The sequence below is a fragment of the Vanessa cardui genome, chromosome 2 (assembly GCF_905220365.1).
Source record: "Vanessa cardui chromosome 2, ilVanCard2.1, whole genome shotgun sequence".
Taxonomy (NCBI): Eukaryota; Metazoa; Arthropoda; class Insecta; order Lepidoptera; family Nymphalidae; genus Vanessa; species Vanessa cardui.
In genome coordinates, this window is record NC_061124.1 from 13989331 (window position 1) to 14002418 (window position 13088).

The 13088-nt window shown below is 41.8% G+C and overlaps 1 protein-coding gene across 1 annotated transcript in view; it reads left to right on the forward strand.

Annotated features, from left to right (window-relative positions):
* Nucleotides 1–1325: 1325 nt before the first annotated feature.
* The window catches only part of LOC124541640, a 144644-nt gene continuing 132881 nt past the window's right edge, over nt 1326–13088 (forward strand). The window contains exons 1-2 of the mRNA XM_047119569.1: nt 1326–2219; nt 9110–9313. Of these exons, the coding sequence (XP_046975525.1) occupies nt 1326–2219; nt 9110–9313 (1098 nt within the window). The remainder of the gene's footprint in view (nt 2220–9109; nt 9314–13088) is intronic.

A 13088-nucleotide genomic window follows, 5' to 3' on the forward strand; every position in this document is an offset into this window, starting at 1 on the left:
CGGAATACGTAAAATTAGTAAAACATCTAGAACGCGCGCGGAAAAAGTGTGAATGTTTGGAGGAAGCCTTGACGTTCCTCATAAAGTGTCGGGACGCAAATGTGATTCCAGTGTGTGTACGGATAAAACCACGACCGGACATTCATGGTTCCGCGAGCATTCTGAGAAATGCGAGTGTAAAGTTGTTGCGTAAATCCATACGGAACACCCGATTTGAAATCGATAAACGTCGGAGTGAATTGTATCGTTTACATCTTGAGTGTAGTGCGTCATTGACAGCGGAAGATTTTGATTTTTGTGACCGTATCACTTACCAACAGGCTCAACGTTTTCGTGAGTCGAGTGCGCTCAAGAAAGAGAAGAAATTCGAAAAACTAGTAAAACGGCAAAAACCAACTAGCCTTAACTCTAAAAACTCGAATGAAACTCGAACGGTGATAAATTTGTCAAAGAAAGAGTTGACGCAAGGCGCTCGGGAGGTACTCGAAAAAGGTTTGAACTTTGCCCCTACGCCAAAATGCATTCCTTATGAAGACGTGATTGGAAGTGTTGAGGAAGTGATTCAGCGTAATAATATACATACTTTTGAGGCAGACATATTAAGACAAGATGCCGCCCTTATATTACGTAAATCAAAACCCCCTAAGCCTAATGTTACGTCGGATCAATTGTCCGCTTTACGAGAACTACGGAAAGACGAAGACCTTATCGTACTTAGAGCGGATAAAGGGAATGCTACTGTGGTTATGGATGTCACAGACTATGACAGAAAAATACAACACCTACTGAGTGATGAAAATACTTATCGAAAAGTCGCCTATAACCCTACGGCAAGAACAAACCGAGCTACGACCACTCTAATTGAAACCTGTAGGGATGCTATTGGACATGAGACATCAAAATATTTACTCCGGCCGAGAAACATACAACCGCCTAAATTATACGGACTACCGAAAATACATAAGCCAAATGTCCCGCTGAGGCCGATAGTAAGTCAGATTGGCTCGCCCACCTATGAATTGGCAAAACATGTATGTAAAGTACTACAACCGTTAGCAGGCCAAACAAAATCTCATGTTAAGGACTCCAGACAATTTGTTGACATCTTGCGTTCGACTACGTTTGAGCCTGATGACTTGATGGTTAGTTTTGACGTCGAGTCATTGTTCACGAATGTGCCTATCGTTGAGTGTATGGATGTCATAAAGGTGAAATTACAGCAAAATAACATACCGACTGAATATATGAAATTGCTACATCATTGTCTAGAGACGAGTTACTTTATTTACCAAGGCGAGTACTACTTGCAGATAGATGGTGTGGCAATGGGTAGTCCAGTCGCTCCTCTAGTCGCAAACATCTGGATGGAACATTTCGAGGAGATAGCCATGTCAACGGCGAAGGCTGTAACTACAATTAAACTGTGGAAGAGGTATGTAGATGATGTATTTGCTATCATAAAGGGAGACAACGATAGTGTAATGAATTGCTTAAATCATTTAAATAGCATCCACAGCAAAATTAAATTCACCTGTGAAATGGAGAAGAATAGATCAATAGCATTCCTTGCTGTTAAAATTGGAGTACGTACGGATGGGTCGTTGAGCCATACTGTCTACAGGAAAGCAACGCATACCGACCGATATCTCCATGCTACTTCACACCACCATCCTCGACACTTAAACGCTGTAGTAACATCATTGACCAATCGCGCATACGACCTTTGTGATAAAGACCATATACAATCTGAGCTAGCACACGTTAAAGAGGTCCTACAGCGGAATGGATATAAAACGAGAAACACAGCTGCACGGAATAATAAGCTACTGCGACAGTACAGGGTTGAAAGACAACCAGCGTTTATGCCATATGTTAAAGGAGTGACAGATAAGATAGCTAGAACCCTGAGTAGATATGCGGTGAAGACTATCTTCACTCCTTTCAAGAAGATAGGGCAAATGTTGCGTTCGCCTAAAGATAGCTTTCCCCTGGAAAAACCCGGAGTTTATAAAATCGACTGTAGTTGTGGTAAATCCTATGTTGGACAGACGAAGCGTACGGTATCTTGTCGCATTAACGAACACATCAAGGCGGTAAAAAACAACGATACCAAGAAATCAGCCATCGCGAAACATCTCCTGGAAGCCGGGTCGAACCATTGGATCGAGTTTCATAATACTCAGATACTCTCGACAGAACGCCACTACATACCCCGACTGGTACGAGAAGCCATTGAAATAACTAAATTTAGTAATTTCAATAGAGAGGATGGGTTTCAACTGTCGAGAGTATGGAATCCAATAATAAAATTATGCAAACCCCCGCAAAATAAAAATAAAATAAAAAATTCGCGAATTGATACGGTGAGTTTCGTCTGCAAAACACGGGATCGAGTGTCGCGTGTACATAAAATAAATTCGACTAGTGACAATGGTAGGGGTGAAAGTGACAATAGTAGTGGTGACCGGTGTTTCCGTAGCAAACGTACAAGAAAGGAGGTAGTTCGATACGGACACCTCTAACATTATCAGCATCTACCCGCACACTTCAGTCTCGTGAACAAGACATTCGTAGACAATGTCGAAATATCGAGCTCCACCGAACAAAAATAAAAAACATGGTAAATATCCCGAAATTAATAACTTTAGTTATTATGTAATTTAAAAGTAATATTCAAAGATGTAGATGATATGCATATACGTATTATGGTGACACTATTTGATCCTCAAATAGAATCCGTAAGAAGCGATTGGATATTTGAACGAGTGAACGAAAATATCGTTGCGAATGAAAATTTCCTATCAGAATTTACTTCGACAATGCATGTTGAAATTTAGAAATATAATATACGTATATTTTATAAAAGCTGAATAACTAATACAATTTTTGAACTTCCACTGCAGTCCTTTTTATTTTATTTTAAAATGAATAGTTAATGTTTTAATCAACTAGAAATAAATCATCACACACATAAGTTTTAAAAAAATAATTTTCTGTTTTATATTTCCAGATACAGAATTATGGAAATAGCTTAACATGTTGGTGGTGCTGACTTCGTACTAACCCATCAGGGTGGATACCATACACTTATCATAAATATATTCTACTACCTCACAGCAATACTATTTACAGACAAATATTCAAATGAAGTCCAATTAAAAATACTTTCTGTACAAATCATGATATTATGAATGTGAGAAAAGTTTTTATCAGAACTACAATTGAAATTAAAGTGGATATATATTGTATTATAATTAAAGTTGTATGAATCAACAACTGTTTTGCATAATACACCAGACCTATTAGGAAATTGCGGTGAATATGTTAATCTAAGGCTTGTCTATCTTTGTTTGTGTTTCGACAAAACATCTTAGTTGTATATTAGCTACGGTTAATAATTCTTATAGAATCAATCGTTATGGGCGTGGGCGACCATTACATTCCAGTGAATTATCCACCAATCTGCCATTGAATTGAGAAATTAAATTCGCTGTTCTTTTGTTTTTTCTGCGGTCAACATATATAGCGTCTTTTTGATATAGATTTCATCGCCCAACACTTATGTATGTGTACTCACCGCTGTCTGTCCTTGTGTATGATTTGATCTTTTAAATTACACAACGGATTTTAATACGTTTTCTTTTAATAGATAGATTGATTCAAGAGGATAGTTTACATGTAATATAAAAGAGAAACACTGATAATTTTAGAGGTTTATAAAGTAAACACATTTGTCAACACAAGCGCTGACTGAACCCTCCGAGATACGAGTTAGATCAAATAATCTACCATGTATTGTACGCCTTAAAAATGTCTTAAAAAAGTCTGGGATGTTATAAGTCTATATATCTAAATAATTGCTTATTTTCGAAGCGATTTTAAGCAATTCAGCATTAATTCTTATACAACTAAGTATCCTTTACCACATTGTGCGTTTAATAAAGATCAGTATGGCCATTTACAGCATTTACTTTCAATAAATTTTGAAGATACCTATTACATATTTCAATATCTCCACATAGCGGTTTGTATTGTCTAATGACAAAGAAGGCGTGAACGTTGTAAGACATTCTGTAATATATGAAGTATCAGAAATGCTCCCGTGCGAAGTCGGGCGGGTCGCTAGTTAGCTTATAAAATTTTATCTAGAAACTATTTTTATATTTTGTCTGATCAGCTAGTTAAATATAAGAATCTCAATCAATTGAGAGGAATTGGTTTTAAATTCGTTTTCAAGATTGACCTGCACGTAATATGTGTGTCAGGATAGTAAATTATTGGAGATTGCTTGCGGAAGCAGGCTTGATAAATTTCGCCACCGGTTTTAAACTACCAGTGCAAGATAAATTAGTTTTTCTAATAGATTTTACACTTCGTTTGGGTTCTTTTGTGAGTAAATTAGTTATTGATTAATATAACCCTACTTCTAACGAAAGTTTTTGAAAATCTTAGTTATACTTTTATTTAATTTGGTCATAATATGACGATATATATCCGTGCGAATCCGGGGCGAGTCGCTAATATAGACACGACTTTGAAGTTTGATATACTTTATTTATAGTATTACAAGCGAACTATCCCGACTTCGTTTGGTTGCAAAACTGATGCTAAATGTACTACAGATTTTGTTTATTTACGACATCACATTCGAAACTTCTAAAATTATCATCGTTTCTTTACTATGTTGTCCATGTATAATCTACAAAAAACCTTAATCTCGAATCACTCTATCTATCAAAAAAAAAACCGCATCAAAATCCGTTGTGTGCATTTAAAGATCTATGCATACATAGAGTTAGACAAATGTAGGTGACTTTGCTTTATACTATGTAATGATAATGATGATGATAATGATATATTTTTAGTCCAGTCATTAAACACATCTGAAAATGCAAATATTTGAAAGCTGATTTTTGCGTATGTTGTAGGAACAGCGTATAAAAACTTACTTGAAATTGTCGACCTCAATTTCCTAAATGCGTTCGCCGCCATCTTGAAAAAAGGGTTGAATTTCGTTTTTTGGAGATAACTCGGCTGCGCGTCGTGATACGAGAATTATGATAAGATCCTTCTTTCTTATAGTAGTACATAATAAAAATAACCATGTTAATTAAAAATATCATATAGATACTTTTTTGTTGCTTACGTTCTACAATTTAGATCCTTTTTATCTACTGTTAATGGTTATAGACATATCGAGAACTTCAAATGATTTGTTCAGCGGTTTAAAAAGTAACAGAGGTACTAGACAGAGTTACTTTTACATTTGTACTAAAGTTTAGATATATATGTATACGTACAACAGAAACATGTATTAAAAATGTTATAAATGCATTCATGGATTGTTACCCATTAGATTAAATTATATCAAAAAGTAGCGACATGCCCCAGCTTCGAACAGATGCAATTTTGATATTAAATATCCTACAGAATTTGTTTATTTACATCACATTGGAAACTTCTAAAATTTTCAGCGTTTCTTTGCTATACAGTCTGTGTACTATATACAAAAGAAAACTTCCTCTCAAATTACTTTATTTACTAAAACAACCGCAACAAAATCCGTTGCATAATTTTAAAGATCTAAGCACACATAGGGACAGACAGCGGTAAGCGACTTTGTTTTACACTATGTAAAGATACTTATGACGTACCAATATCAAAACACTAGGTGGAATGCAAAACGAAAATCTAAGATTTTTGATAGTTAATTCTCAAACGTGATTATTGGTAGACAACAATATGACGAAAACACGAAACTCTTCAACATAAAATAGACATTTTTAAACTTGTATTAAATTATTAACCTTTATGTAACCTACCCCATAATAATGTATGCAATGACGCATCGCCTACGGCCGAACCGCTGTATAAAAGATTTTAAAATTAAAGATATTTTCATTATTTTTTTTTTTAATTCGAATTATATAGTTCATTTCGTGCTTCGGGCTGAAGCCTTGTGAGAAAACCTGCCTATTTCGGCTGAAATTCTTACAAATGTTAACAACAAATGTTAGTAACAACAGATTGTTAATATTTCACGTATATTTAAATACAGATATTAAATATACGTGAAATATTAATAATTGACTTACATTGATACGCTATTTTGATCCTTTAATTGTAAATATTTTGAACTAAGTTCTTTCGCGACTTGCAGTATAGAGTGAACTGGGAAAAATCCTCACTTGATCTAAAAGCGTGATGTCAGGTCAGGCGATATTCTTTATCTTTCTATTTTTAACCGACTGAAAAAAAGGAGGATGTTCTCAATTCGTCGGGGCTTTTTTTTATATATTAAAGACAGAAAAAGAAGATTCGAGTTATTTAAACATTTTCCTTTTGTTTTAATTCAGACGGACTATTTAATAACAATTTAATTTATCGTCAAATAATTATACTCACACACTATTATTTTATTTCATTACGTTCAGCTTTTTAATACATACATAATATGGGATACTCATGTCACCTCTATTATTTATAATGATACAAGTTTATTCTTAAATAATTACTCTACTATATATTATGTGCATTAAAACGATATACAAATAAAAACTGCTACCAAACACAGAACCGCCCTATATTTTCCTTTATCTAAGCCGTTATTTGATTTATTATTCAAGTATTGATTTTCCGATAGACAATGCAATTCCGATCGTTCATGACTATTGCCAATACAGACAAAACGGGCTTGAAATTATAGCGTTCAATCACGGAATAGCGAAATTTTAAATGGAGCGATTTTTCTTTGTGAGGTAATTAACGAACTGGATAATTTGTTTCAATACAACAAATCGTTTGAAATTAGTTTTGTTTGATGCTTTTTTTTGGAATGAAAGTAATTTATCCGTAAATATCCCTTTGCTAAGCTTGGCGCCAATGTGGGCTGGATGTGTTTTGTTAAGATACGCACACTGGCAAATGGGTCATTGGCAATGGAAAAAAAAACATTCATTACTTTGCCTAGGACCCCTTTTTTTTATCGCTGTAACAACGCCTTACGCGCTTCCCCCACGTGATGGTATGTGGGGGGGTGTGTGGGACTCCCCGGTTTCCTGGACGCCGAGTGCGCCCAGGTCCACCGGGTTTACCCACTAAAAAACCAGCGGTACCCTCTCCGTCTTTCGGCGGGCGCCACGGGATCGCTTACGCATGCTACCGTGACGCCCTGACGGTTGGCCCGCCTATGCGGGCCTCCAACACCTAGGGGGTAGTCCCAGGGTACTGAGACCCCCCCTGGACCCTGCGGCGCCTATTGAGGCGGGGAGAGAAGGTGCGCGTAGCGCCTTTTCCTCCTCCCCGGTCGTCTACGGCGGAGCGGGTCTGCAGCGGCATCCTCTTCCCGCTCCCGCTCCGCGGCTTCCTTCTGCGACATCACGTTTTCGCAGAAGGAGCGCATCTCCGACCAACACGTCTCGCTGCCAAGCATTTCATTGACAATGCTCGACAGCGAGAGGTCTCCGCCCATAGACGCCGCCAAGGAGTGCCTCTGGGGCCCCCACGCGGCACACTCACACAGGGTGTGGTGCGCTGTGTCGACTGGCGCACCACACTCGTGGCAGGAGGGTGACACCTCCCGCCGCGCTATTCCGTGCAGGTACTTACCGAAGCATACGTGCCCGGTAAGTACCTGCGTCATCCTGAAGGTGAGCGTGCCCTTCTTCCTCGCGACCCAGCGACTCAAGTGGGGACGGATCGCCTCCACTGTCGCCAGGCCCGCCGTGGGTGACCCCAAGTCCTCCTGCCATCGGGCGATCAGGGCTTGCTGGGCTAGAGCCCTGATCCGCCCGACCTCCGCCGATCCTGGACGGTCGCCGCGGTTCCTCGCCTCTACCCGGAGCCGGTACACCTCCGCGAGCACCTCCGCCTGGAGCTCCCAGGGCGGATCGCCCGCGAGAAGTGTCGCCGCAGTCCACGACACCGTGCGGTACCCTCTGATGCCTCTCACTGCTATGACCCTCTGCGGCTTACGCAGGAGGGCCCGATTGTCAGCGGTGAGGGCGTCGACCCAGATCGGGGCACCGTACAGCGCCATCGACCTCACTACACCGGAGTATAGACGCCGGCATAGCGATCCCGGCCCCCCCACATTCGGAAGGAGGCGGCGGAGAGCGGCGGCGGCGTTGATGAGCCTCGGGCCGAGATGCACAAAATGCTGCCCGAAGCTCTATCTACCGTCCAGGATGAGGCCCAGATACTCCATCTGGGCCTGCACCTTGATCACCGTCCCCCGGACGGTGATACTCGCCCCTCGTGGGAGTCCCTTCCGTGGACCGTGGAATAGGAGGGCCTCCGTTTTGGATATGGAGACCCTCAGGCCCAGCATTCCCATACGGTCCACGGTGAGAGCCGTTCCGACCTCGACAAGGCGAGCCGCCTCCCGAAAGTCCCGCCCAGTCGCCGTGACGAGGGTGTCGTCGGCGTAGCACAACACCCCCATCCCGGGAAGGACGGGAGCTCGCAGGAGCCAGTCGAAACCGACGTTCCACAGAATTGGGCCGAGAACCGACCCCTGTGGAACGCCGCAGCCTACCCGACGCCGGACCAACCTCCCGTCGACCCCCGCCCAGAGGACTTCCCTGTTCTGGAGGTACGCCTCCAGCAGCCTCCTCAGATAGGTCGGCACCCCATGGTATCGGAGTGCCTCCCGTATCGTCTCGAAAGGGAGATTGTTGAAGGCGTTCGCCACGTCAAGCGACACCGCCAGGACGACCTGTCCTCGGGCCACCGCTTCCGTCGTCCGAGTCTTCAGGGCGTCCAGGGCGTTGACCATCGACCGGCCTGCCCTGAACCCGAACTGAGCCTCTGAAAGACCCGGACCGACCTCCTCGAGGTGCTGAACGAGACGGGCTGCGAGGATCTTCTCGAAGAGTTTTCCCGTCTCGTTCAGCAGCACTATTGGCCTGTATGCCGAAGGGGAATCTAGCGGCCGACCTTCCTTCGGCAACAGGACCAATTTTCCTTCTTTCCAAGGCTTCGGAAACTGCCCGCTGCACAGACACTCGTCGAACAGCTCCCGAAGCCTTGCACCTAGGAATTCCAGGGCGTCGCACAGAACACGCCCTGGAACCCCGTCCGGACCCGGCGCCGTGTTCTTGGCCCTCAGACGACTGAGGGCCATCTCCATCTCCCGCTCCGTGATCAGTGGTGGAGCCACTGCGTCTTCGATTACGGAGCGGGGGGCCATCTGTGGAGGAACGTGCCCACCTGGGTGGGGAAAGAGTTCCCCGACCAGGCACAGGAGGAGTTCCGGCGGCATCGTCTCGGTGACGGGGGCGCCTTGTGTGCGGAACTTTCCGCGTACGCCGCGGTACGGGCGCCCCCACGGGTCTCGATTGAGACCCGCCAGAAGCTCCTCCCTGGCCTTCTCCTTGGCCTTGCTTATCGCCAGCTGCAGCTCTTTTTTCAGCTGGCGATAAGCGTCCAGCATCTGTCCCTCCAGATCCGTGTCGAGGCCGTTGCGCCTTCGACAGTGGACGTAGGCCCTCCGCGCCCGGCAGCACGTCGCCCGAAGGTCGGCGATTTCGGGCGACCACCAATAGACGTGCCGACGGGGAACTCTGCGCCGGGTCCGAGGCATGGCCGCATCGCAGACCTCCTTGAGGGAACTGCACATGCGGCCCGCCAGCTCCTCTGCGCTGGCGCCCTCCCTCCTCCCTGTGGAACCCCACCGCTGCACGATGGCGGCCTCCTTGACCAGCTCTTTATCGACCTGGCCGAGAGACCACCTCGGCAGCGTAGTCGGCACCCTCTGGGGTTCCGCCGGCCTGCGAGAGGTGGAGATCTCGAATCGGATGTATCGGTGATCCGATAGAGTCTCCACCTCCTCCTCCACTCTCCAATTGACGACTCTGCGTGCTGCCACAGGGGTGGCTAACGAGACGTCCACCACGGAACCCCCCTGATGGCGCACGCAGTTCTGAACCTGCCCGCTATTGAGAAGGGACAGGTCGGAGAGCAGGGCCCACACCTGGACGGCATTCCCTCGCGGATTCGTTTGCCTATGACCCCTGTAAAATAATAGCCTGTAAATTACCCACTGCTGGGCTTTTACTTTGCCTGTTGCAACCCTAGTAAAGTAGTAAATAGCCTGTAAATTACCCACTGCTGTGTTAAATCCTCCTCTTCCATCAAGGAGAGGGTTTGGAATATATTCCACCACACTGTTCCAATTCGGGTTGGTGGAAGGCACATATGGCAGAATTTCGATGAAATTAGACACATGCAGGTATCCCCACGATGTTTTCCTTCACCACCGAGCGCGAGATGAATTATAAACACAAATTAAGCACATGAATATGAGTGCTTGTCTGGGTTTGAACCCGAAATCGTCGATTAAGATGCACGCGTTCTAACCACTGGGCCATCTCAGCTCCTCTATGATGATCTCAGCCATCTATGTCCCTACCAACCTTAAAAGCTGAAATGTTAACATTGTTGTGCCTGTTACACTGGGAAACTCGCCCTTCAAGCCGGAACATAATACGATTCGGTGGTACAAACCCAGAAGTAATAATCGGTATTAGATACCTAGATTTTCATTGGATAATTGGAGGTTTTCTCACAATGTTCCTCACCGCACAAATTACCAACACACCCTAAAGAATAGCTAAACCAAATATGACCTACCCCAGACCTACTCTAACAGCGCGGACACACAAAGCTTGTAGAACTGATAGCCGTTGTGGCAGTTGCGTTTGACTACTTTTTCACCCGGAATCGTTAACTTCTCCTAACTATGTAACTAGTAGGTAGTTAGAATTTGCATTTTTTTGTCAATAAGCAGAAATGATAATAACGTTTTATTTACTGTTGGTACCCTTCTTCTGTACTCTATAGCGGTATCAGATTGTTGTTGTATTTATATTTAAGAGTAAAGAATGTTAAGAAGCCCACCTATGTTTACGTAAATACTTTTGTACTATAACATCTCTAGAACAGTTAGTATATACTGGTCGTAATTCAGTAAGGATGTCGTCATTTATATACGCATATATCAATGTATTTCTTTTATAGATAGATTCGTAGGTATAGTGGCTTCATATAACACCACAAATCTAAAGACTCTGGGTTCGAACCAATAGAGCCTATAAAAAGTGGGTGGGATTTTGGGACTATTACTGAGAATTTTTGGACAGAAGCTATCCAAAAATTGTCAGTAAAAGTCCCAAAATCTATAAGTTGGAAGTGTGTACATTTCCGTGCCTCGGAAAGCTGGTGAAGCCGCTTCCTCCTGTGTCCTGTGTCTGAATTCTTTCAAGTGTTGCTGGTTATGCTGTTCCATTGGATTATAAGAGTGAGGGATTAGAAATTGCACCTGTGACTTTCTCCGTATGTTCCGTGTAGTTGTTTGGTCTCCTGTGAGATTGACCACTGTATCTAAAACCTGCTATCTACAAATTGATGTTGCCGGGCCCACATCAATATTATATCTACTGATTGATGTTAGCCGGGCAACATCAATCAGTAGATAGCAGTTGGTAGAATAGCTTTGTCTTTATTTCATTCTTATTTTCGTTACCCTTTAAACATTCATCTTACGTTTTACTAAAATTCGTATAACTTGTAAATGTTCTATAGTTGTGCTAGCTGAGCTAAGAACAAGAACAATAGAATTTCGATGTTCAACTGTTTCGTGAAACGTCAGGAAATGATATGCGACGTTGAGTACGATAGTTATACACCATATTATTTTAAAGTTATACGTACTAAATTAGTAGACACCACAAGTCACTTTTAAACGTTCTGATGTAGGGTCGAATATTGAGTGTTTTTTACGGACAATCTAAATTTAATTTTACTCACTTTTTAACGAGTCAATTTGTTTGACTATAATGGCCCTATGAGATTTGATTGATTTTGAAGTAATCAAAAATTTATCGATACGCGAATGCTTGTTGATAGGAATTTTTTCAACGCTATCTTTCTAAATATTGGACCAAAATCACATTAATTACTCTGATCCCATGTAAGTAGCTAAAGCACTTCTATTATAGAAAATCCTAATTAACAACTGTACCACAAACAACCAGATCCAAGATAACATAGAAAAATAATGAACATTTTCTACATCGACTCGGCCGGGAATCGAACCCGGAACCTCGGAGCGGCATACCCATGAAAACTGGTGTATATATTACTCGACATCGGAGGTCGACAAGATACATATATATTTATATAGATTCTTGTGTTTTGTAAGTAAAACCGTCTATGCTCAGAAACAGTGTATTTTGTGACTTACAGTACATATAATTACATAGTATATAGTATATTGTCATTAAAGGTCATTTCTTCACTTAAATAAAATAAATCAAGTTATATTTCTTATCGAACAAAACCGTAACATTGACGGTCCTTTGATATAATCCAGTAACTTTGATGCTCTCTCATTACTCTCAGTCATTTGTCGTTTCAATGCTTCATTACAATCCTTTGAGATTCGAGAGTAAAGTTTCGACTTCCGAATGTCGAGTTACTGACATGTTTCCTTAATTGGCCGTGTAATAACTATTTGATTGTCTCGAGTAATTGTTTCGTTGTGTTTCTATTTGCCTTGTTTTGACACAATGAGACTTAAATTTATAGGGCACAGAGCGTTTGTATTTATAACGTCTGCTAAGACTTTGATATTTAAATTTTTTACCTATCTGTAGTAAGTACACTTTTCACAGTGACTGTACTTTGTATCAATACTATTAAGTATAATGATAATGGATTTTTCTTTATAACATTTTCGTTTAAAGTGGATGAGTAATATTATAATTGAGAGATAACGAAGTAGCTCGTCGAAGTTGTTAATTATTCCAAAACCTGGAATCAATATAATTATGTAAAAAATATATACCTGTAAAAACTACCCCACTCCCTTAACGACTTCGCTGAATCCTAAATCAAATGAGGCGCGTTATAAAAAATGTGAGAAGGAATTTTTATGTTGTGCTCGCACAGGGTACTCGAAACTACGAAATGTTACGAGTTCAATTTAAAGTCGCTCAAAATAGCCCACATCTTACATTATTTTATTACAATTTAAATTGTGAATGTTAAAAAAGAAGCAAAGAAATTTATCTTAATATATAAACTAT